Genomic DNA, 26,308 nt, shown 5'->3' with positions numbered 1-26,308 from the left:
ATAGTACAATACATTTCTTTCTTTGTTTTCAGTGTTTATTTGTTGTTTCTGGCTAATGTTCTATCTGTTGGCTTGTTGCAGATTGTTAGATACCTGTTGGCGAATTTTAACTGGTTATAGTTTTTTATTTATATTTTCAAGTTGCTCAACTATCTGTTGGGTTGTTGCAGATTTTTGGGGAAGTTAGATACCTGTTGGCATATTCTAACTGTTTATTTCTTCTTATAATTTAGTTGTATTGATTTATCTGTTTTGTTGTTGCAGAATCTTGGGGCAGTTGGATACCTGTTGGCGTATTCTAACTGTTTATAGTTTTCTGATTGAAGTTTTATTAATGTTTATGTACAGATTAGTTATAAAATTCTGGTTTTAAGAATATTAAATAAGTGTTCATAAGATTTGCTGGTAATCTCTGCTTTAGAGTAATGGTACTATCATTACATTCGAACCATCCACAATTCTTTTTTATATATGCAGTGTAGTGACCTGCATTGGTTGTGGCTCCTGTGTGGTAGATTATACCTATTGTTGTGAAGGTTTTCATACCAAGTGATACTTGACCATGTGTGAATCCAGTCAGCTTGCAGTTGTTTTTGGTACCATCTGCATTGTAACGTAGAAGCATTAGTATTACGTATTTACTATGTGTTTGTATTTGTAAGGTGGAGCGATAATATGAATTGCAGGTAGTACATGTGAGGGACCGGAGGTGGGGTCTGTACTTCCGCTCTCTATTTGGTAGAGGAGAGGCACAGAGGACCCGTGCCAAGATTCTCAATATTGGAACGTGGTCGAGCAATCAAGGCCTAGCTTCTCAGGAAGGTGATGCGGGCTGGTTCTTACGTACAGTGTAGTTCCCAAGCACCCAAAATGGAATGTCCGCACACTGTATCGGTTAAAACACAGTCTTTATATAATTAATATTCAAGGTTATTTACAATATCACAATAACTTACTTTGTACTCGGTTTTCTATAATGGCAAATATATACAGTTCTACGTGGTACCACAATTACTATTAGATCTCTTTAAAGTGCATCAACTGTATGGTTAAAAGGCACACAAATCAGTTTGTAAAGGAAACCAACAATAGAGGGAAGAGGAAAGCAGTTGGTGAGAACAATAGGCAGAATACTGGTCATTACCTTTAAACACAGTTCTGTGTGGAGATCCCACCTACCTGGGCAACCTGTAGAATAAAGATACAAGCCCAGTCCATATATTATTCACAAGAGACTTGCCAATAGTTTTGCAACCCCAAAGTACCTGGCGTTGTAGCGTTCCTCGTCGGGGAATCGACGGCCCTTCTTGAGTGCCCTCCCTTTAAGGCAGGAGTCACGGGTCGTCGAACATCCGACGGAGAACAGGGTGAGCTACGACGGTGAAGTGGCAGCTTTGTTCCTAGCGGTGCTCGATGAGGAAGCGTAAACGTCCTGCAAGGAAGAGGCGTGTGCGGCACCTCATTGTCGATAGTTCTGGACCGCAAAGAGTTTGAAGAACTGTGGCCCAGCATGGGTGTTGAGTCGTCGGCGTCTGTGTGGACTTAGGGTGGCAGGAAACCCATCGGCGGATGCTACTCGCCGCGCCGACGGTCAGGCCTTCTCCAGCGGAATGAAGCGGCGGCGATGCGGACGAGAGCATCCCTGGATCTGCAAGTTCTTAGGCATACGGGAGCACGGCGGCTCCGGTCGGTGACGACGGTCGTCAACCGTGGCGGACAACAGTCTGGGCGCTTCTCCTTAGGATTCCGCAGCCGTCCGCGTCTCTGATTGGCAGCCTGTCGAAGGTCTGTCTACCAGGGAGCTTTGGCAAAGATCAGCTGGTGCACGATGGTCCCTCATAGCTCGGAAAGAGAGCGCCTTACCAGGTCCTCTCTGAGTCAGTCCTTGGAGACACAGCAGCTTTCAGATTGTGAAGGAGAGCAACAGCAAGTCTTCTCGTCCAGCAGGGCTTCAAGATCAAGCTTCAGTTTCACTCCAGTTACTCGTCGTAGTGGACTTCAGCTTCTGAACACGATTCCTAGCAGTGAGAGGTCCCCAGATATACTGTTGATCTCCCATTCATTCCGCTGGGTCATACTCAAGCATCCAATCACGGCGAAGGGCATTCAGGCAGGCAGGCAGCCAATCAGGCACATAGTGCATTCAGGCCATTCACTTCTCGCAAGACATTCACAACAAGTTATGTGTATTGGGACAAGTACCCAGCCATTAAACACTCCACACTGCATTCATACCAGTTTCAGGCTGGGCAGTCTCAGTCATTGTGTCAAACACCAGATACTAGACACCCACAACACAGAATGCTTATTCGTCACACACTCCATTCACCCAGATCTCACCCATAGGCGTACCCACAACATACGGTCGTTGGGAAGGCTCCAGCCAGTCTGGTCAGCACTTCCCCATACTACCATATATGGAACTTCCACCCAACAGCCATTCAGGGGGAAGAGACAGAGTCAGGGCTTCCCGAGATTTTGGGAAGATCAAGGTAACATGCGATGGAAGGCAAGAGGCCACGGGGGCCATCTTGTCTCCATCAGGAATCTACCGTTTCCAAGGACAGGGCCTGGGCATCCCAAAATGGAGGACGCTCAGGGCACCAGTCAATTCAGCACGTAGCTGCCACTAGCCCCTACGCTGCTCTGTGGGCCACACACAGGTGCCCAAAAACATACACTAGGGGCACAGGGTTGTTTCCCTACCCATGGGTGCCATAAGGGTATCCCATGGGTCTGTTCACCTAAACCAAAAGAGAGAGCTGCACCGCCAGGCGTCCGTCATGAACTCCTGCGTGGAAAACACATCAGGACACACGATAAAAGGACAAATATATGGAGGCCCTGTCCCTCCGATGCATTTCCAGCATCACAGTACATAATCTGCCATGGTTTGCATTTTGTACAAGTTGCTGAAATGGAATGGATTCACAGTTAGGAATGGATACATACACGAAGCCTTCATTAGGGATTTGTTCCTGTGCCACATTGTTGCAGAGAGTGCATGTATGTTTCCACATGTATGAAATCTGGAAGATTTCATTTATAGGTATGTTTTTGTTTTCCAGTACTTGTAGTAAGTACATTAGAAATTCTTGTGGATCTTCTTGTGAGTTTATAGTGAATTTCACCATTGCAGCACAGTAGTCCAATTCTTGTCTTATTCCATGAACACTGTATGTGTTATCAGGATTGTTGCTTGCATGTCTATTAAGGACTAACATTTGCAAGCACAATTGGTCTGTATTGTGTAGGTAAATGTTGTCTACAATTGGTGGCAATTGGAATATAATATTTAGTGCTACATTTGTGTAGTAATTTACACCAGTTATATTTGAAAATTTGAATGGACCAGATAGTTCTGTGTCCAAGTCATTTCTTCGGAATGTGTGTTGCTTCTTTGAAGAAGTACCTGAGTTACTTTGAGTAGTAGATTCTTCTTTGGTTGTAGTAATTGATGAAGTATTAGCTTCTTTTACTCTCTTTCGAGGATTTACATTGAGATCCTGTTGCATTTCTGTTTGAAGTAGTTTTCCTTTACAATGTTTTGCTTTTCGTGGAATAGGATAGGTTTTAAGATGGGGGTGTACAGTGAACATAGTCTATTGTATTCTAAAATGCAAGGAATATCAGCGTTTACTTTACTTGCATCAAAGTTGATTAGACCGTCAAGTGTACGTAAGCGTGATAGTGCTACGTAGCTCATGCCTTCTTTAAAGACTGTGTTCCCAATATCTATCAATGCTCTATCTAGGGTAAGACCTTGTGATTTGTGAATGGTGACTGCGTATGCTAGAGTTAGAGAACATTGCTCTCTGCATACATACATGTCTTTGAAAAGAAGGAATCGAGCTGTTGAGCGTCCAATCCTTTTTACTTCTGATAGTTTGTCAAAGAAAATATTGACAAACTGAATGTTGTTGTCAAGTGGGTATGTTTGAAAGCCAACAACTGTACCAAGTGCTCCATTAACTAGTCCTTGCTCCACGTCAAGGTTACGTTTAACTATTACTCCACAGTTTAAAGATCATTTTAATATTTTCTCCAAGCCAGCTGTGTTGGAGATAGAGTTTTCTAAGGTACTTAGTCTTGTTGTGGCTTGTTGACACATGTGTAGTGTTATACCATGTAAGTCCAGTTTGTCTGTGGAGTAAATTCCAATTATTGTTTGCATTTCTTTTTTCAACATTGTTTCATTGAATTTTGAACAGCTTGCAAGAGTTGGCATCAAGGACATACAATTGACATTTGTTTGTGCTAATTTTTCCATGACATCAGTAGCACATGAGTTATGGCCATACAGTCCATGGAAGTGCCGGGTTTTTAATATTGATTGTGCTTCTTGAAGTAGTACACCAACTCTAATACTTTTTAAAATGTTGGCATATGTGAGGTCTGCAGACTGGCGCATGTTTTCTGTTAATTCTCTGTATTGGAAATGTTGCCAAAGGGTGACATTAACTATGCTGCCAACACTTTTACGGCAGAGTTTGTGTCGTAAGGTTTTAAAAATAGGTTCACCTTTCACTGGTGTCAATTGAAGAACATCTCCAAAAACAATAATGTGTTTTCCTCCAAAGAGCTCTTCGTAGTTTGTTTTGAGTACTTCTTGTAATCTGAGGTGAATCAAAGCCAACATTAGGTTGGAGACCATGCTCACTTCATCTATTAGCAGCATTTTCATTTGTTTTAACACTCTGCGTAGTTCCATTGCAGCTTCTGTAGAAAGTTTGTGGTAATATTCTAATTTGTTTTGGTGTTCTACTGGAAGGAGTAGTAATCGGTGGAAAGTGACACCACCTATGTTGTAGGCAGCTAAACCTGTGGGGGCAGTTACAACAGCTGACAGTTTGTTGTTTGTCAATTGTTGAAGGAACTTGCTGATGATTTTTTATTTTTTATATTTTTTTAACTTTTATTTTTGTTGGCAGAGGCAAAAGACATACACACACAACGGAGCGACCAAAGGATGACACAATGCACAATCGAAACATTACAATTAGACGCATAGCTGGTAAGCGGAGATAAAAAACCAATTGGGGGATGCGACAACACAGGGCATTCAAGGCTAAGTATCACAACAGAGAAGGTCACGGAGAACTGTCCGCCGATGAGGGGGCGTCCAGCCCGTTAAGATAACTGTTAAATGCAGTCCAGATGTTCTTGGGCTGGGAGCGGACAGGGAGGGTGCTGAGGTATTCCTCCTCGCAGTTCCGTGACCAAGTTAGTAAATTCAGCCATTTCCGGGAGGAAGGAGGGGTAAAGCATTTCCAGTTCTGCAGCACACATTATTTCTTAGCAATGATACAGCCCACATTTAGGAATTTGGCTGCGCCTTTGGCTTCTTCAGCCCCCCACGCCCCAAAAAACACACCCAGTGGGTCAGGCACAATAGTAGTATCACAGATCTCAGACAGTGTTTTTAGGACCTCACCCCAGAATGTGGCCAGCCCCGGGCAGTCCCAAAACATGTGTAAATGACCCGCATCCTCCGCACTGCAGTGAGGGCAGAGCAGTGGATCAGAGCGGGCAAACCTGGAGATCCTGCGCGGAGTGTAATATAACCTGTTCAACAATTTATACTGGATGGTGCAATATCGGAAGTTCAGGGAGACCCTATTAGTGTGGGAGAACATTTTCCCCCACAGTTGATCAGAGAGCTCCATCTCCAGTTCGGATGCCCAGTCGTCTCGAGCCCTAGAAAGCTGTGACGTACCACCAGAGAGGAGGAGTTTGTACAACGAAGACACCACTCCGCCAGCCCCACCCGACTTGGCTATATAGGAGATCCCAGGGGAGTCGGGAGGTTCATTCGGGAACCAAGGCCAGGCGCCACGGAAGGCAGTACGAAGTCTATAATATTGTAGGAGTTCTAGTGACGAACCAGAGTGGCCCGGTTTCCAAGTCTGTGGTGTTATGAATTGGCCGTCTGGGTAGAAGTCAGTTAGGGTAGGGCTCGGTATCCCAGGGTCTGCCAGTGTTGTGCCAGGGTCACATCGGTTGTGGGATCCAGCCCGGGGAAGTGCCAGGCAGGAAGCCATTTGTAATACGGGTGGTTCTCAGTCTCCGCAGCAAACATCCGCCCCCAGGCCAGCAAGTGGTGTGCACAGGGTCTATGGGGGAGTCTGGCTCATATTGACGATGTAATATTAACAACATTATATTGGTGCCAGATGCAGCGAGGGTTTCCAGCTTAACATGGGCGCGAACTCGGGGCCCGGGATACCAATAAGAGGCAAACTGAGCCTGTGCTGCAATCCAGTATTTCATCAGGTCAGGGGAGGTGAACCCCCCCCCCTTTATCGTAGGGGAGTGTCATTCCAAGCCATTTTTTGCGCACAGCGCCCAAGTGCCACAGAAACTGAGCGCACAGCTTGTGGAGATCTGCAAAGTACCTCCTGCCGGGACATATAGGGACATTCGTAAATATATATAGCAGCTTAGGGAGCAGCATCATTTTACCAGCGATAGTCTCCCCGCTAGTGACAGCGAGAGAGAGCGCCAGCGCTCCATCCTGGTGCCTGCCTGTTCTGCAACGGCCAAGTAGTTGTTAGTTAGGAAGGCGTCTCTAGTCAGGGACACCTGGATGCCCAAGTATTTAATCCCTTCAGGAGACCAGCAGAGCGGATATTCTGTGGCAGTTTGTCCTGTGGAACTAGTAAGCGGGAAGAGTTGGGATTTGGTGTAATTAATGACGAAACCAGAATAAGTGCCAAAGCGGGTGATGTCTCGCAGTATTGGGTCAAGGTAGACGTTTGGGTCTCTGACGAACAGCAGCACGTCGTCTGCATAGAGTGAGATGATTTCGGGGGTACCCTGTAGCCGTATCCCTTTGTGAGAGTGGCGCACCCTTATGAAGTCCGCCATGGGCTCAATAGCTAGGGCAAAGAGGATCGGGGGGAACAGACATCCCTGGTGAGTACCTCTGAAGAGAGGGAACAGAGCGGACGTTTGCGAATTAACACGAACCCTGGCCACGGGGGAGGTGTACAGCAGCTTGATGTATGCGATCATCCTAGGCCCAACTCCCATAGTCTCGAGGACGAGCCACATGTACCTCCAGGACACCATGTCAAAGGCTTTCTGAGCATCCAGAGTGACCGCAACAGCGCTCGTACCCTGATCGAATCGTGCCATGACATTGAGGAGCCGTCTAGTATTATGAGACGTGGATCTCCTGGGTACAAAGCCTGATTGGTCGTCATGAACCATATATGGCATAACAGGTAAGAAGCGATTAGCGATCACCTTGGCAAAGATTTTAGTATCTAAGTTCATAAGCGAGAGGTACCGACATGAACCACAGTCATCGCTAGGCTTACCACGCTTGAGCAGGACCGTGATGACAGCCTCGCGCAGTGTAGGGGGAAGGGATCCTACCCGAAGGGACTCATTCCCGACCCCAAGCAGTTCGGGGGCTAATATAGCTACATGCTCCTGATAAAATTCAGCCGTGAGCCCGTCGGGACCTGGTGCCTTTCCCTTAGGGAGACTAGATATAGCTTCTACTATTTCATCTAATGTAATGGGGGAGTCCAATTGGTCTCTAGTTTCATCAGAGATAATGGTGGTGGGTATCTGCTCCAGTAATTCCCGCATCTGCGAGTCACTGTGCTCAGGGGGCTGAGTGTATAGATCAGAGTAGAAGCCCGTGAAGACCTCAAGGATATGCTGGTCAGACCACTGCATTATCCCCTGGTTGTCCTTAATACAGTTAATTTGGGATTGGCCCCATTCGCCCCTCGCCAGTGCAGCAAATATTTTGCCGGGCCTATCTCCCTCACCATACTTCTGAGTGGCCTGCGGGCGACTAAAGAACTGGACCTCTCTAGTAGCATGTTCGTTAAAGCTTTTCAGCTCCTCACTGATCTGGGAGAGAACACCCGGGTCAACTGAATCCGGATGGGCTCGCTCCAGACCCCAAGTTTAGTTTCGGAGCGGGACAGAGCGGGTCTTAAGGACTGAAGATTTAAGGACTCCGGATTCTCTAGAGATGGAGTCTCTCCGAATTAATGCCTTAAACGCGTCCCAGCGGACGCCTAGGGTCGTGGACTGAGGCCCATTGTGCTCAAAATAGGACTGGATATCGGCAAGAATATCTGCCCTGAACACAATGTCCCGCAGAGCAGCCGAATTGAATCGCCACAAATTAATTGGGGGAGCAGGCATTCCCAGTTCTAGGGCCATAAGAATCGGTGAATGGTGGGACAGAGTGCATGCCAGAATTCACATTTCCACAACCCTACCCAGCATAGTACCTGGAGGAACTGTCATGTACCGAGGAGTAGTACGTGAACTCCTGTGTCTGTGGGTGGAGAACCCTCCATACATCGTGAATGTCAAGTGTCAGACTGTGGGTCAATAGTCTACACGCTGTGCCAGACAGGGTCCTGGGGGCCGTGCCAGACCTATCCATCATTGTGGCAAGTATAAAGTTCATATCCCCACCCCAAATGATCTGTACCCCCACATACCCTAGCAATATGGATGTCACCCGATCGACAAATTCGGGGGAGTCAACGTTAGGGCCATATGTGTTCACCAGCAGATAATCCCTGTTGGCTATGGCGCAGTACAACACAATGTGTCTCCCCTCGGGGTCTACATAGCTTTTATGTAAAACAAATTTAAGCGACTTATGGATCAGCGTCATTACCCCTCTGGCGCGTGTGGAATATAAGGTGAAATATCTATGCGATCCCCACGTTGGCGCCTAACTGACATCCCACCTCCAGTGTCACAATGCTGGACTAGCGTGAGGGCCGCCCCTCCATTGAGCTCACGGAGTGCGCCCCCAGAGCCAATAAGCATCCATGTGCATTGACCCACCCCATGATTCTCGGAGCCATGGATCGGTCCCCAAATACCAGAGCGTACCCAGGTAAAACAGTTGCCGGCCATACAAAAAGTCTAGTGAACATCCCATCACTGTTGTCGTGGTCCAGCTGTAAAGCCGCGCCCACTCCAATACGGGTGCCCGAAGTCATGCGGTCTGCCAGTCCGCCTCCGCCATTTACTATAACACGACCCAAAACCCCCACATTCCCTCCACCACCCTCACTGCCCACCCCCAACTTGCAGTGGATTTCCCCCACCCCCCCAATGCAGACGTCACCAATTGTACCAACACTCCCCGAAATAGAGAAGTCTGAGGACCAGACCCAACAGGGGGAAGCCCCAGTAAATGCCCAACAGGGGCCAACAAACAGTAACATCAAACATAACATAAGAGATGCAATTGCAGTGAGGTGTGCTGTTGCCGTGTGGGCGACACTTCAAGTATCATATATGACATTGAGTTTGTCAAAGAGATATTCTGTGGAAAACGGACTCTATGGCAGGCCCCCCAGAGCCAGGCAAACATTGCAAGTGAGATGGCATCAAGGAGAAACCTGGGGCACATGATCAGATCGGCCACCCAGATGTGCAATTGAAGCCAGTGTCCCGCACCCAGGTTGAGCCATGACCCGGTCCAGGGCAGAGGGGGCCTGATAAGCTGAAGATGCAGTACATTATTGCCATTTACATAATCCAAGTCACGGATTTACCCTAAAGAGTAGTTAGTGTCAGGCCCAATCTGACTGAATCAATCCTTGTTGGCGGGCTCCCCCGCTGAATTAGGAAGTGGTATGTGCGCCTCAATAAATTTCACCGCCTCGTCTGGAACAGTGAAGAAGTATAGTTTGCCATTGTGGGTGATTTTGAGGCGTGCCGAGAATAGGATGGTGTACGGGACATTGCGCTTTCTAAGCAGCTTTTTGACTCCGATAAACTGGCACCTCTCCTGCTGAACCGCTATCGAGAAGTCCAGGAAGGTACTAATGACGTGGGACTCAAGTCGCAGGTCCCCCCTCTCCCGGGACAGGCGGAGAATGAGGTCTCTGTCCCGGTAATTGAGGATCTGGGCTATGATGGGACTTGGAATGTCACCTGGCTTGGGGCGAGGTGATAAAGCTTGGTGAGCTCGCTCAACTGTGAAGTACGGTGAGAGCGCCGGGTTGCCCAGCAAGTCTCTGAGAAAGGCGTCGACCGCGTCCTCCATGCGCCCCTTGAGGGCGTTCTCCGGCACCCCTATAATGCGCAGGTTATTCCTGCGGGAGTGCGATTCGAGGTCATCGCATTTTGCACGCACACTCTTCATGTCGCTGGACAGGGAGGCAACAGTATCCTGCAATACATGTATCGCATCCTCATTAGTGGATATCCTGTTTTCAGCTTCGGTAATTATGGTCCCCGCCTGATCCACATGTGAATTTAAGGAGGCAATGTTGGCATTAATGTCAACCAGCTTCTTGTGGAAGGAGGTGACATTTTTAGCCATGGATTCCATGAGCGTGGTCAGATCAGGGGCCGTTGCACCAGGGTGCAGGTCAATCTCCGGCTCCTCCTGTAGGGACGATGCGTGTCCCATCTCAGCCCTCGGGACTGATTTGGTGAATTTATCCCTAGCCCCCCCTTTGGAGGATCCCCTGGATCTACCTGACATTGCTGGTTTCCTTTCAGGAGTGGCAGGGTCCAGAGGTGCAGTGACCGAGGGGGTTTGGGCAACCCGAGAATTGAATGGCAGGAGGGCAGGGAGCGTTATACCTGCGACCGTAGGGCCCCAAATGTCACAGGGGCTAGGTGGTCTCAGCTGGCCGCAGGTCATCAGGCCACCCCGGGGTCCGCAGGGGAAGGGCAGCAGCACACAGAGGCTCGTTGGTAGCAAGCAATTGTTGTTGTGGTGTAGCCAGGGCACAGTCTCTGAAGTGTTGAGGGGGCAAAATGCACACAGCAGGTCAGTCCCACCCGGAGTCCAGCTGCCACAAAGCCAAGTGGAGGGCTGGCCAGCACTCCGCACCCCTGGCAGCCCCCAAGTCAGGGACGATGGCAGTGTGAAGCCGGCCGCCCCGGGCAGCCGCGGATGGGAATGTGCCCGGGGGTCCCCACGATGCACTCTCCAGAGTACGTGGGCTGGGGTGTCGGTTCAGGGCAGGTGGAGGAAGGAGGTCAGGGGCGCCCAATAGCGAGTGTGGCAGAGTGCCAATGAAGGGTAAGGGGGTGCCACGGGCCCAACAGCACCAGCCCCTCCCCAGCCCCTCACCTGACCCGGACAGCACTGAAGTCCCTGTCCCGCAGCTCAGGGCCGCCCGGCGCTACAGGCCCAGGCCGGATACATGCATAAGGGTCAGGGTGCGCTCCACGCAGGCCCCAGCCAGAATCACTTCTGCGGCGGCTCACCCGGAGAGGGGCCCGCCGCGGCCAGCACTGCAGGCGCTGCACGCCGGGGTCGGGTGGCGCTCCAGCGCAGACCCCAGCAAGGAGTCCCACACGCGGCGGCACACCAGGAGCAGGGGCCACCGCAGCCATTGTCGCAGGTGTCACTCGCAGGGGTCGGGGCTCACCCCAGCGCGGCCCCAGCATGGAGTCTTATGCGCGGCAGCTCAACCGAAGTGGGGCCACCGCAGCCGTTGTCGCAGGTGTCACTTGCGGGGGCCAGGGCCCACTCCAGCGCGGCCCCAGCAGGGAGTCTTATGCGCGGTGGCTCAACCGAAGAGTGGCCGCCGCGGCCGTAGTTGCAGGTGTCACTCGTGTGGGTCGGGGGGAGCTCCAGCGCCGACCCCAGCAGATGGTCCCCGCGCGGCCGCACCCCGGAGCGGGCCCGCTGCAGTCGTGGAGGCAGATAGTCCAGCAGGTCCAGGTAGGAAGAGGCAGAGCACTTGGGGGTCCCGTCCCGCAGCGTGCCGCGGCGCAGGCAAACAGGCTCAGCCGAAAGGGAGGGCGGGGGCCGGCCACACACAACAGACCAGGCCAGGCAGCAGGCCTTAGAAGTAAAAGGCCCGTTGAAGGGCCCCCAGGGTCCGGATCCGGGCGAAAGCCCACAGGGGGCAGGAGGCACCACTACAGATGGGAATAGAGTGTTTAGGAAGATGCCAACCGCAGATGCAGATGGATACGTGCCGGAGCCACACGGAGCTCAGTGACTAAGCAGCCATCTTGGGCTGCTCCACAGCGCCACCCCCCCAAGCTGATGATTTTTATTAAGAATGTTTTGCCTGAACCAGCTTGACCACTGACGTATAGTAGTATAGGTTTGTAATTTTGGCAGTTACATTCTTTATTTTCATGTTGTACACCATGTGCAATTTCTTTTGTTACTTCATGAAAAATGCTATGCTGCTCATTGTTCTGTTTTGATTGCAGTACAATTAAGTCTTCTGTATCTTCTTCATAGTGACACATGGTGTTTTCTTCTTCTGTCATAGCTAATTGTGCCTCATTTGCTATCCCCAGTGGTTCTTGGCTTCCTGTTACAGAAGGTTGACTACTGTCGGGAGTGTCCTTATCTAGTTGGGCCTGGAGTTCTTCGTGTTGCTGTTCATTGTGCAACATTGTTTTGTACTGTGTAAAGTTTACATTGGTTATAGTGCTTTTATTTCCTTTGAAAGTGTCTTCATAGGAGTCATAGATATCTAGTTACTCTTCTTCTTTTCTCCATGGTTTAAAAAGTTGTAGCAGGGACATGTAATACAGTTCTTTATGTTGAGGAGTTTTAATGACAATTTGATATGATTAATTAAGTTTCATTTGGTAAGTTTCACTAAGCTTCCTTCACAATTCGTCACTCTTTATCTACCTTTATTTTCATCTGGTTTTATATTATTATTGTATGTGAAGTTTTGGGCTATGTGGTATAGACACATGGTTTCCAAAGTGGTACTCCTGTTTGGGTAGTATGTGTCTAGTAAATTGTTTTTCAAAATGTCTTGGCTGTTGGGATCATTTTTGGCTATTGTTTCTATGTCGTCGTATGATTTGAGAACTCTTTTTCTAGATTTAGCAGGACCAAGACTTAGCCATAATATATGTGCAGAGTATGCATGGGAAGATTTACCTGATTTCCTACGCATATCAAACAAAAACAAAACAAACATAGATATACTAACACCTGGAGAACTTTGCTCTCTAGATCCTGTTAATGTTTCAGGATATTTCCATCATCGCTTCATTGCTATGCTACACTTTATTTGTAATAAAACTGTTCCTCACCTCGGTGAAGTGCAACACTTCTTTTGGAGAAAAGAATACCAAGCCAGAGGAGCACCACATATCCACATGCTTTTATGGATTAAAGATGCTCCTAAATTTGGTCAAGACAGTGATGCCACTGTTTTACAGTTTATCGAAAAATATGTCACTTGTGAAATTCCTATAGAAGCAACAAATAGTGATCTTCATGCACAAATTTCACAATTTCAAACACACAAATGTGGGAAATATTGTCTTTGCAAATACAAAAACAAAGGGAAATACTACATCAAATGCCGCTTTGGTTTCCCTAGACCAGTTACAGCAACAGGTCAAGTAAACAGCTTCATGTCTTCAGTTAGACATAGTGTTAAAGGTAAATCACCGAAGAACACATATTACATAAAAAGAACAGAAGAAGCAAAATATATCAATGATTATAATGCATTCATTGCCCTCTTATGGAATGCAAACATAGATGTGCAGTACATTGCAGACAGTTCCACTGCAGCTGCATGATATGTTACAGCCTACTTAACCAAAGCAGAAAAAACAGAGCTTCAAGACCTCTGGGATGACCTACCATCGGACAAAACACTGTCTCAGAAATTGTACAGCTTAGGCATAATTAGTGAAAAGGCACTCTCATAGAGAATGTGGCTGCTATGAAGCTGCAGATCGTTTAACCGGTACTGCTTTATATGGAGCTGCTCGCCTCTTCCAGCCACACCTCCATGTAGGACGTCTCTCCTCCTCTGTAGCTCCCGTTGGCTCCAGCGCTGATTGGATCCTTATTTTTCACCCAGCAAGGGGGTTGGCCTATCTCCTACTCTCTCTGCTGAAGTGAGGACGGTGTTTGAAAAGGGTCAGAAACCATACCAGCCATTTGTCTAGGAAATTGTAAGCTATTATACAAGTTAACTCCCATATAACCAACAAAGTTATTAGTCTCTCAAGACAGGGGAGGATAACATCTATCCCTTGTTGCAGGATTGCCTGTCCTCTAAGGGGGAGTCACCCCCAGTGGGATTCCGCTTGCCCTGTCTCTTAGGGGACATTAAGCTTGGTATGCTCACCTCTCTAGTCCCTTGGGGAGAGGGGACAAATTCTCTCTAATGTACTCTTAATACCCAGTCAGCTTCTTTATTGACCAATGATAATTTGACCTTCGATTTATTTGTTACACTTCATCCTCACTACCAAATAGCAGTTAAGAACACTTGATTGCAAAACTGCCCACTGCATTGAGGAGGGGACGACACTTGAGATTTAGTCTTGAGTTGTACTTGTTCCACTTTATATCTATTTATGATCTTCAGATCAAAGGGGTTTACTCCCTCTTAGGTGAAAAGGGATGCAATCCCTTGACCCTCTGTAAGGGTGATCCATCTGTGAATTCAATTAGGTCTTGAGGGTTTCCCTTTTTGGACTGGGGTGGACGCTATTATTTCCTCCCAATCGTGAGCACTTGTAGCATGGTGGGACTGAGCATTCTGTGTTGCCTCTTTTTTACTAGGGTGGGTTCTCGCCAGCATCTCACCATTTTATCACTTGTTTGGACTGAGTATACTTGAATGAGGTGGACCCTCCACTGGCCTTCAGCCCTTTACATGTTGCCCCTTTGGTGCTGGGGTCGCTGCTCCCTTGTCCATTGCAGTGGAAGGATGGTCCCTTCTTGAGTGGAGTGGACTTCCCTGGTACCTTTCCATTTGAGAATTTGGATCCAATGAGGGTTGACTAACCATATGAAGAATGGGGTGAAGACTCCCCTGACCCTCACCACTTGGAGAGCTGACAAACCTTGATTGGGGTGGACACTCACCTGGCCCACTTCTCCTGCAGGCTAATAATGGATGGAGTGGACATTCCCATGGTTCTCCCAGGATACAGATCTGCAGCAAGAACAGAGATGCCCCCTTGGATTTTTCTAATGCTGTTAAACAGGGCGGTCAGGGGAGATAAATGGTGTTACTTAGCTGGTCAGAGGTGATTGAGGGGCAGTGTTTCTAGCTGACTGCCCCCTCACACAGCAATGGTTGCACACATAGGTCCTTTTCAAGCTTGTCCCCAAATGCAAAGTGCTGGTCCATGACAAAAGACTCGGGCGCCTCAGGGTTCTGTATGTAATTACTTTATTCTGAAAAATGTTACAGGCTGTAGGTTCAGGACGATAAATGGAAGACAGATACTTGAGGGAGAGACACATCAGGCAGACCATCTAATACATTCCATCAACGCTCATTCACAGGATCCAAAAGCCAAGTGAGTGGGTGAGATGGGTAACGGGTCAGGCCAGGATTGGCCTATCCATGTACAGGGCACTATTTTCCCGGAGTGTTCTAGCTTTCCAAGCTTTCAGTTTGGAAGGTATCTGAGACTATCATCTAATTCACATATTGGTCTGGTGTCTCTTGTCTTAAAAGAGGTTTTTTTTCAAGCTGATTTAGCAAGTGGCTACGTTGGTAGTGAGTGAGCTTTAAACAGACATGCTACTTGCCTGTATGTCTTGCCATACAGTACAGATTCTCAAAATACAATATTATAAGCGAGTACTGAGTCCTTTATCGACAGTGAGGTGAGCATTTTGACACCCAGACTTTGACAGTATTGCCAGTATTTTATGCATTTGGTTGTATAATTCTGTTATATGCTGATTTCCTTTAATGTCCCTCTCTCACAGACACATGTTTTCTTCACAGTTACTGGGGTCAAGACGTTTGGAGTAAGGAATTGTTGCAACTGGGTTCCTCTGTGAGTTTTTCAGCCATGGCTCATCAGTTGTTTGTTCTAGTTGTGCTTGTACCCGCCATTTTCTCACAAGAGGTTGTGTGTCACGAGGAAACGTCATAAGTTGCATTTCGACCATGCCTGATATAGTTTGTCACATTATAGACTGAGAAGGAGTCCTCGGCAGGACGTGAGATCAGAGAGGTAGAGAGAACTTCTAACGATTGGGTTGGATGGAGAATTAATTCCTTGACTGGAAACAAATTCTAATTCTGAAAAATACGGAAAAGAGCTAATAGATTGGAGACAGTTCTATGTTGAAATGTGTGTGCTGCTTAATGTTTAGTCAAATAAAGTGATATGATAGTTTATTTATATGGCGCCTATACACGATGTGTTTCAAAGTAATTCAAGGCAAGGGAGGGAGCAAGGGAAAATACAATGACATTCTTACAAGCCATGAACAGTAAGGGTGTGAAATTAACTATCGTACTCGGCCTGACGACATTTCAGATAGTGCAAGAGCTAAGACATAGATGAGGAAGGGAAGGGAGAGTGGCAAGGAAATGGAAACAGACAGGCGACAACTGTACTAGGCATGACAACATATCCGGTAGAGCGGGAGAAAAACAAAAGGTGAGGGAGAGGGGTGCAGAAAGGGAGGGGAGGAACAAAACACGCGAATATCGTATTAGGCATGACGACATTTCAGATAGTGCTGGGGGGAGGGACAAGAAGGGAAAGGTGAGGAGACAGACAAGGTTGCTATCAGGACAATTCTGATAGAGTAAGTGCATAGAAGAAAGTAAGGGGAGGAGGGAAGGAGATGGCAACAGGGAGACGGGAGAGGAGGAGAGAATAGAGTAAGCAGTCAAAAAGAGTGAAGAAGCAAGAGGGGAGAGTGAATACAATTGCAGAAGTCAGTAGTAACACATAATGTTGCAAGTCAGGATACAAGATGGGAACAGCATGATTCAGGGCCACCGTGAGTACAAGATGTAAAGGAAGTCCAGCATGAAAGTTGAGAAAGGGTGACGCACCTTGAATCAATGAAGTCTATAAAAGTCAAATCCAGCATTGGCTACAAGACTGTGATGGTGAAACCAGAATGTATCAGGACAGACTCCTGCAGAAGTAGGCTGGAAGGTGGGAGGGCAGGGTAGAAGAATCGAGCAAAACAGGCAACACCTGTGTGCGAGAAGAATGGGAGGAATAAGGGAATCTCACAGGGGGACCAGAAGGGTTGGGGATGGCCTGTGGGGACAGAGGGAGTAAACAAATGTTGGTGCATGCTTACCTGCTGTCTGAGCAGGGGGTCAGGCCCTGGGTCCTCCTGGTCCGAACAGGTCCAAACAGGAATTGCCCTTTTCTTCATCTGCCCTTCACTTCGGATGCCCTTGATCTAAGAGTTAAGCGCAGGAAGGAAGAGGCAGGGCTAAGAAGGTGGGTGGTGCTTAGGCCCAGTGACCTAGATCGACTTGCACCTACTCCCCATCTGCAAAGGAAAAGAGGCTGGAGGGCTCCTTAAGCAGGGAAAATGAGCAGCAACCAGGGTGCCAGGTGGGCGGGGAATAGGCCAGGTGACCTAGATCCACTTGCACCTGCTCCCCATCTGAAAAGGAAAAGAGGCTGGAGGGCTCCTTGAGTAGGGAAAAAGAGCGGCAACCTGGAAGGTGCTGTGTGGGCGGGGCTTAGGCCAGGTAACCTAGATCCACTTGCACCCGCTCTCCATCTGTAAAGGAAAAGAGGCTGGAGGGCTCCTTAAGTAGGGAAAAAGAGCGGCAACTAGGGCACCATGTGTGAGGGCTTAGGCCAGGTGACCTAGATCCACCTGCACCTGCTCCCCATCTGCAAAGGAAAAGAGGCTGAAGGGCTCCTTGAGTAGGAAAAATGAGCAGCAACCTGGAAGTCACCAGGTGGGCAGGGCTCAGGCAGAGGTGACCTAAATCCACTTGCACCTGCTCCCGATATGCAAAGGAAAAGAGGCTGGAGTGCTCCTTAAGTAGGGAAAAAGAGCGGCAACCAGAAGGCACCAGGTGGGCGGGGCTTGCTAAGTGGGAAAAAAGAGCGGCAATGTGGAAGGTGCCAGGTGGGCAGGGCTTAGGTTAGGCGACCTAGATCCACTTGCACCTGCTCCCCATCTGCAAAGGAAAAGAGGCTGGGGGGCTCCTTAAGTAGGGCAAAAGAGTGGCAACCAGGGTGCCATGTGGGCGGGGCTTAGCCCAGGTGACCTAGATCCACTTGCACTTGCTCCCCATCTCCAAAGGTAAAGAGGCTCTAGGGCTCCTTAAGTGCGGAAAATGAGCGGCAACCAGGAAGGCACCAGGTGAGCGGGGCTTGCTAAGTGGGTAAAAAGAGCAGCCACCTGTAAAGCACCAGGTGGGCGGGGCTTATGCCAGGTGATTTAGATCCACTTGCACCTGCTCCCCATCTGAAAAGGAAAGGAGGCAGGAGGGCACCACAAGTAGGGAAAAAGAGCTGCAACCAAGAAGGCACCAGGCGGGCAGGGCTTGCTAAGTGGGGAAAAAGAGCGGCAACCTGGAAGGTGCCAGGTGGGCGGGGCTTAGGCCGGGTGACCTAGATCCACTTGCACCTCCTCTCCATCTGCAAAGGAAAAGAGGCTGGAGGGCTCCTTAAGTAGGTAGCGGCAACCAGAAGGCACCAGGTGGGCGGGGCTTGCTAAGTGGGGGAAAAGAGTGGCAATATGGAAGGTGCCAGGTGGGCAGGGCTTAGGCTAGGTGACCTAGATCCACTTGCACCTGCTCCCTATCTACAAAGGAAAAGAGGCTGGAGGGCTCCTTAAGTAGGGAAAAAGAGAGGCAACCAAGAAGGTGCAGGTGGGCGGGGCTTGCTATGTGGGGAAAAAGAACAGCAACCTGGAAGGCGCCCGGTGGCAGGGCTTAGGCTAGGTGACCTAGATCCACTGGCACCTGCTCCCCATCTGCAAAGGAAAAGAGGCTGGAGGGCTCCTTAAGTAGGGAAAAAGGGCGGCAACCAGGGCACCATGTGTGCGGGGCTTAGGCCAGGTGACCTAGATCCACCTGCACCTGCTCTCCATCTGCAAAGGAAAAGAGGCTGGAGGGCTCCTTAAGTAGGTAAAATGAGCGGCAACCAGGAAGGCACCAGTTGGGCGGGGCTTGCTACGTGTGGAAAAATGAGCGGCAACCTGGAAGTCACCAGGTGGGCAGGGCTTAGGCCACGTGACCTAGATCCACTTGCACCTGCTCCCAATATGCAAAGGAGACGAGGCTGAAGTGCTCCTTAAGTAGGGAAAAAGAGCGGCAACCAGAAGGCACCAGGTGGGCTGGGCTTGCTAAGTGGGGAAAAAGAGCGGCAATGTGGAAGGTGCCAGGTGGGCAGGGCTTAGGCTAGGTGACCTAGATCCACTTGCACCTGCTCCCTATCTACAAAGGAAAAGAGGCTGGAGGGCTCCTTAAGTAGGGAAAAAGAGCGGCAACCAAGAAGGCGCCAGGTGGGCGGGGCTTAGGCTAGGTGACCTAGATCCACTGGCACCTGCTCCCCATCTGCAAAGGAAAAGAGGCTGGAGGGCTCCTTAAGTACGGAAAAAGGGCGGCAACCAGGGCACCATGTGTGCGGGGCTTAGGCCAGGCGACCTAGATCCACCTGCACCTGCTCTCCATCTGCAAAGGAAAAGAGGCTGAAGGGCTCCTTAAATAGGTAAAACGAGCAGCAACAAAGGCGCCAGGTGGGTGGGGCTTAGGCTAGGTGACCTCGAACTACTTGCACCTGCTCCGCATCTGCAAAGGAAAAGAGGGTGGAGTGCTCCTTAAGTAGGCAAAAAGAGTGGCAACCAGAAGGCACCAGGTGGGCGGGGCTTGCTAAGCGGGGGAAAAGAGCAGCAATGTGGAAGGTTCCAGGTGGGCGGGGCTTAAGCTAGGTGACCTAGATCCACTTGCACCTGCTCCCCATTTGCAAAGGACAAGAGGCTGGAGGGCTCCTTAAGTAGGTAAAACGAGCAGCAACCAAGGCACCAGGTGGGCGGGGCTTGCTAAGTGGGGAAAAAGAGCGGCAACCTGGAAGGTGCCAGGTGGACGGGGCTTAGGCCGGGTGACCTAGATCCACTTGCACCTGCTCCTCATCTGCAATGGAAAAGAGCTGGAGGGCTCCTTAAGTAGGGAAAAAGAGCGGCAACCAGGGCACCATGTGTGTGGGGCTTAGGCCAGGTGACCTAGATCCACCTGCACCTGCTCCCCATCTGCAAAGGAAAAGAGGCTGGAGGGCTCCTTAAGTAGGTAAAACGAGCAGCAACCAAGGTGCGAGGTGGGTGGGTCTTGGGCCAGGTGACCTCGAACCACTTGCACCTGCTCCGCATCTGCAAAGGAAAAGAGGCTGGGGGGCTCCTTAAGTAGGAAAAATAAGCGCAACCAGGAAGGCACCAGGTGGTCGGGGCTTGCTACATGGGGGGAAAAAGAGCGGCAACCTGGAAGTCACCAGGTGGGCAGGGCGTAGGCCAGGTGACCTAGATCCACTTGCACCTGCTCCCGATATGCAAAGGAAAAGAGGCTGGAGTGCTCCTAAAGTAGGGAAAAAGAGCGGCAAACAGAAGGCACCAGTTGGGCGGGGCTTGCTAAGCGGGGAAAAAGAGCGGCTATGTGGAAGGTGCCAGGTGGGCAGGGCTTAGGCTAGGTGACCTAGATCCACTTGCCCCTGCTCCCTTTCTGCAAAGGAAAAGAGGCTGGAGGGCTCCTTAAGTAGGGAAAAAGAGCGGCAACCAAGAAGGCACCTGGTGGGCGGGGCTTGCTAAGTGGGGGAAAAAGAGCAGCAACCTGGAAGTCACCAGGTGAGCAGGGCTTAGGCCAGGTGACCTAGATCCACTTGCACCTGCTCCAGATTTTCAAAGTAAAAGAGGCTGGAGTGTTCCTTAAGTAGGGAAAAAGAGCAGCAACCAGAAGGCACCAGGTGGGCGGGGCTTGCTAAGTGGGGAAAAAGAGCGGCAATCTGGAATGTGCCAGGTGGGCAGGGCTTAGGCTAGGTGACCTCGATCCACTTGCACCTTCTCCCCATCTGCAAAGGAAAAGAGGCTGGAAGGCTCCTTAAGTAGGGAAAAAGAGCAACAACCAGGAAGGCATCAGGTGGGTGGGGCTTGCTAAGTGGGGAAAAAGAGCGACAACCTGGAAGGCGCCAGGTGGGCGCCAAGTGAAGCATAAAAATCGCCTTGGTGTCTTTAATAGAATTAATATTTCCTTCTCTTGTTAATTATGCGGAAATAATATACTTTGCTTTATAATCAGCTAATTTAGAGATTCAATTTCTGCTGTGTTGTGGACTAATGTATAGACCTTGTGTTATGCTTGCTGTCCTGTTTGGGATCTGCTGTTTTTGGCTTATCACTTTCTTCGGTAGGCCTGAGTAAAAACTATGCAAGTATGTCAGGCACATTAGGAAAAGTGCTCTTTCTTCCTCCACTTTCTTCTTGCCCAAGCATATTATCATCAACTTGCGCTAGGTCAACGGCTTTCTGTTTCCTGGTACTATCCAGAGTGTAGACAAGGGAAGGTTCCTGAAAGCATTTCAATTGTACCCCATTTTTTAAAAGTCTTGCGTGCAGCATACTGCAGCTGCCCATGTACTATTGTTATACAAAGAGATTCAAGATTGTATTCCAGAAATAATGTTTGGCACTCTCTGTTTCTGCTTATGCTTCATGTGATTCTTTACCCTTTATGGAAAAGAATCTCTGCAAGGTCAGCGTTTCTGCCTGGGAAGGTGTTTAGAGACTCTCTCAGTCAACGGGGTGGGTCTCATGTACAAATCTAATCCATCAATATAATAAAAGGCCAGATGTATGTTTGTCTGAAGCCATCCTGCCCGCTTCGCCTGTTATCACCGCTAGAGGAAGCTGTTGCCTTACAAAGACTTCAAGTTCATCTTCCAGGCAAACAAAATGTGTATTTCAACAAGGATAACATACAATTAGCTTTAGAAAAGTCACAAGACATGGATAGCACTTTAAGAGCACGCTTCAAGTGCATACACTAAGAACATGTATACATTTAGAAATTCATTTGATTAAGCACTATTTCTCTAACAAAATAAATAACTTGTTTTTGTTGTACTTATTTTTGTGATTTCAATGTACTTAATTTTACAATCTCATGTCTACTTCGAATCATGCTGCACATTAATTGTATTACTCTGACATCCCCCAACATTATATATTTGAGTCCAAAACCCATAAGTGGAATTTAAGACATTGAGGAGCAGATAAAGCAATTGGCTGTGTGTACTATGTTGAACTTTCAATGGATTCTGTGAGATTCTGTTTGAGGTTACTAATCCTCCACGTAAAAGGAGCAGGATCCTTTGCACATTTTTTTTCTATTATTCTATTAACATAAATTACGTTAAAATACAACACATAATATATTTACACTCTGAAAATGTTGTCCTTTACGCACATTAGCATGTGTACAAATGCTCTTCCACTAGTGTAATATAATGTACTATCTTGACATTTAACAATATGCTAGGAGTTCTGCCCCTTCTGTACCTATAGTGAGGCAGTGCTGCTTTACTGTACCTTGTAAAATGCATGTTCTGGGAAAGAACAAAAATAAAAATGTGTCTGTTTTTTTTGTTCATGTGCAGTGAGCCTATGCATGTTGACATGCTTCACCTAATCCAGATTGCTACTGAATGATATCTTGAGGTTTTCCCCATAACTTTAGGTGGAGGCACTTTCATAGTTTAGTTATCACCCTATACATATGTGTAGCCCGTTTTGGCACTCATTTCTGGTTGCCACTACTTACTATACTATGAATTCTAGTGGTCGTAGTAGGCTAGCGCCTGTTACTAATCAGGTTGCTTCAGTTATTCACAGATCATACAGTCGCATTGCAGTATTATGCCACATGTATACATCTGTGTATGTTTATGTTTCCCTTTTGCTCATCCCGCCGCCCCCCACTCCACTGTGCCCCATAAGCTCAATATGTTCAATAATGGGTAAAATATGTTTCTTTCTTTAGGGTTGTCACATTTTGGTTCTGAAATAAAAAGAAAAGCCAAATCTAAAATTGCTGGTAAGTTATGAAGCTGTTTCATGCTACTTTTCAATGCTTATCGCTATCTGCCTTTTTTTAGTTTTGGCTATTAAGTGGTGCTAAAGCTATACTATTGTGTTGGAGTATGATAGGCGGGAGATGGCATGTGAGGGCGTCACCCAGCTTGTGGGTGCTGTTTGGCTCCTTGTGTCATAGAAATGTGTTAACCAAGTGTGCCTTCGGCCACTTGATTTACAAGCAATATGTGTGTCCTCACATATGTTCCTTACACTGAACTTCTGTTAAAAACGAGCACTAGTAAAGCCAGCACTTTTGGCTTGTGTATCTATACACTAAAGAACCAATGTGTCACATTATACAGGAAAACATAACATTACACATCTTTATTCAATAATTTCAAAATCAAATTTTCAACATCAGGTGTATTTCCATCTTCTAATAACGTGGTATAAAATTCATTTTTTTTAAATTAAAATGATATAGTTTAACCATAAACTTTTCATTTATACATTTAACAGATATAATCATCATTTTCAATATTTAGGCACATGCTGGTATCAGCTGAACACAGAGAAACTTGAAAAAGGGAAATGGAAGGGACATCAAACTGGCATCGTAACAGTTATAATAGAAAAATGAGTCGATTATGTTACTATTTCAAATTGTCCAATTCTAATATTTTGTGAAGGAATTGGGTGATTGTGAAAATTAGTTTGTTTGCTTGTCCATTCATTAACATAGTCCATCTGGTTTCGGCATCCAATTGCTGAAAATAGATTTCAAATAAGGCACCAAAAAGGACTCGCTTTTGAGCAAGGTCTGGGCAGATCATAAGCAGATGGTGTAGCGTTTCTGGTGTTTCAAGGTCTTGGCAGAAATGACAATATTGTTCTGTGAAGGGTATTTGTCTAGAATTAGCTAGTTTGAATCACGTCGGTACGGTGTTCAAGCCGATTGTCATGTAGCTGTCTCGGATTTATTGGTCTGGAAATATGGACAAGTATTTTGGAAGTTCATTGATGGCACGTATGTCACCAGGACATTGGAGACTCATACGGTACATTCCTTTCTCCTTATTTGTCTTTATCCAGTCGTTCCGGGTGATCTTTCTTTTTGCATTTTGAGGTTGTAAAGTTAACATTTCAATAGAGATATCCTCATTAGCCAGTTGTCGTTTTAATTTGTGTTTCCAAGCTTGTAGAACAGAATTATTCATGGCTTTAGGATGGGATCGCAAGATTTGCATGGCTGGTGTTTGATCGTCAGACATAGTTTTGCAGAATATGTCTAATTGCTTCCATAGGACAATAGAAGCTAGTGATTGAGTCACTACTTCATGTCTTATTCTAGCCATTAGATAGTGATTTTTCACCAGAAAATGGCTTCAAGTTTTAGCCATTTGATGTTTTGTGCGATGATCTTGGATTCGCTTCCATAGGTTATGCTTGTGATCACTTTTTGTCTATAGTAGGAAATTATAGGTTTAAATGAAAACGTGCTGTATTTTCGATGTAGAAAGCAGCCTTGCCTTGCTAGGGATTGCAATTTCTCTTCAAGGTTGATTGCCCATTCTTTTTCCACCTTTGATTGATTGATTAATAGTTATTCCTAGATATTTGAAAGTGATGACTTCCTCCAGTTCATTGCCGTTTAATATGAACTTAAGAGTATTTCTTCTTGGGTCATTGTTTAGTCAAAGTCATAACTTTCGTTTTTTTGGTGTTGATGCGCAGTTCATTGTGTTCCATGTATTCGCCCAGGAGTTGCAAACTAGTTTGTAGGCCAGATGTCGTCTTGTCAAGTAGCGCAATGTCGTCTGCGTACATCATTGCCTGGATGGGAACAGAATTGATTTTTGTAGGGTTTAGAGAATTGTTTTGGAGATGATCTTCAAAGTCTGCTGTGAAGAGATTGTAAAGTGTTGTAGCAAGGGGACAGCCCTGTTTCAGGCCCTTTCGATGTTTGGATGGAAGAGGTGGTTGCGCCTTCTTTAGACAGTCTAATGGTTATTGATGTGTTGGAGTATAGAAGTTTAATTGGCTCAATGATTTCCGTGGGACATTTCCAAGCTGTTAGTTTGTTCCATAGTTTCTGTCTGGATCAATGAAGGCTGCATATACGATGGTGTTCTTTATGGCTTCTTGTTTGATCAAATGTAGTAATAGGAGATTCACATTAGTGCCAACGTTGGCCGTGAAGCCTGTTTGCCTTGTGGCAAATCGGTTGTTTTATGTGGTCCACTGGCTTAATTATTTTAGCATGAGCGAAGCAAACAGTTTCCCAATGGGGTCGAGGAGGGCTATAGGTCGAAAATTAGCCGGCTCATCTCGGTTTCCCTGTTTAAAGATTGGTATTATTGTAGCAGTTTGCCAAGAACAAGGAATCCGGTTTAGTTTATTGATTAGGGAAAAGCATTGGTCCGTCAAATTTGCCCAGTTCTGAGGGTCCTTCTTAATAATCGCGTTGGCAAGCCCATCTGGGCCCGGGGGTCGAGAGGAATTTAGGTTGTGGATCATCTCTACGATTTCTTGTTTCTCCCACGATATATGCCACTTCTTTATCTGGTGATTGTCAAGGGTAATAGGATCCGTCAGACGGGCTTTGTATATGGTAGAAAAGTGTTGTATCCATTTTTGTTGGGTGACGTTTGCAGTCAACCTGTGCTGATGCTGGGAGTTATTATTCAGCAGGTTCCAGAACTCTCTCAGATTATGAGTTCTGTGTGTTGACAGGATAGCTTCTGCATCATTTTGCAGTAGAGCCATTTGATGAGATTTCCTCCAGTTGGAATACGAGTGTTCGGCTGTTTTTCTTTTAAAAATATTGTCTGCATTGGTATTTCTCCTCAATAGACGTAGTGTCTTCCGCAGGGCTTTCTTTTTGTCTGCCATTTCTACATTATATGTGTGTTTGTGCATCTTTTTCCATTGCAGAGAATTTTGTTTGTGAAAGGGAATCAGAAGCCATTCATAGTTCAGTTTGTCGATGGTCTTCCATGATCACTTCTTGGAAGAGAATGGGTAAATTAGAAGCTTGGATTTGGCTTATTCTTAGTCTTGTGGATGAGCCGATAATTTCTAGTTGACTGACCGGTTGTATCTGTCCGTATTGAGTCTGGCCCGAACCTTGTATTGTCAGTTGATAATGGTCGCTTTTCGAGGTTGGTATAGTATCTACTTTCACTACTACTACTGAGGCATTCAATTATGCAGATAGGTAAATACAATCAATTGTTGCAGAGATTTTCCTCGTACCCAGGTACGCTACTGATTTTGATCATCAGTAGCGTGTCCTGTTAGAATAAGATTACAGATGTTTATTTCTTTAGACCATCTCCGAGATCGTATTGATAGATCTTTCTGGTCTAGCAATTGTCCATTGGAGGCGTGTAGATGGATATTTAAATCTGCGCAGATGATAAATTCAATAGTTCGGTGTTTTTCAATTAGATCATCTATCGTCATGAATACGCCGTCAAGAAAGGTGTTGTCGTTGATAGCCGCCGGATTCCAGTATAGGTTCATGAATGATATAATCTCTCGTGT

At 47.2% G+C, this 26,308-nt stretch overlaps 1 protein-coding gene across 6 annotated transcripts in view; it reads left to right on the top strand.

The window, feature by feature from the left end:
• Positions 1-26,308, top strand: part of LOC138491615 (ubiquitin carboxyl-terminal hydrolase 48-like) — a 1,427,336-nt gene that overhangs the window by 60,717 nt on the left and 1,340,311 nt on the right. For all 6 annotated transcript variants that reach the window (XM_069618241.1, XM_069618240.1, XM_069618239.1 and 3 more), the window contains exon 3: positions 22,728-22,781. In XM_069618241.1, the coding sequence (XP_069474342.1) occupies positions 22,728-22,781 (54 nt within the window). The remainder of the gene's footprint in view (positions 1-22,727; positions 22,782-26,308) is intronic.

This window comes from Ambystoma mexicanum, chromosome 10 (genome assembly GCF_040938575.1).
Source record: "Ambystoma mexicanum isolate Mex_15411 chromosome 10, UKY_AmexF1_1, whole genome shotgun sequence".
Lineage (NCBI taxonomy): Eukaryota > Metazoa > Chordata > Amphibia > Caudata > Ambystomatidae > Ambystoma > Ambystoma mexicanum.
This window is presented reverse-complemented; position numbering and strand designations above follow the sequence as displayed.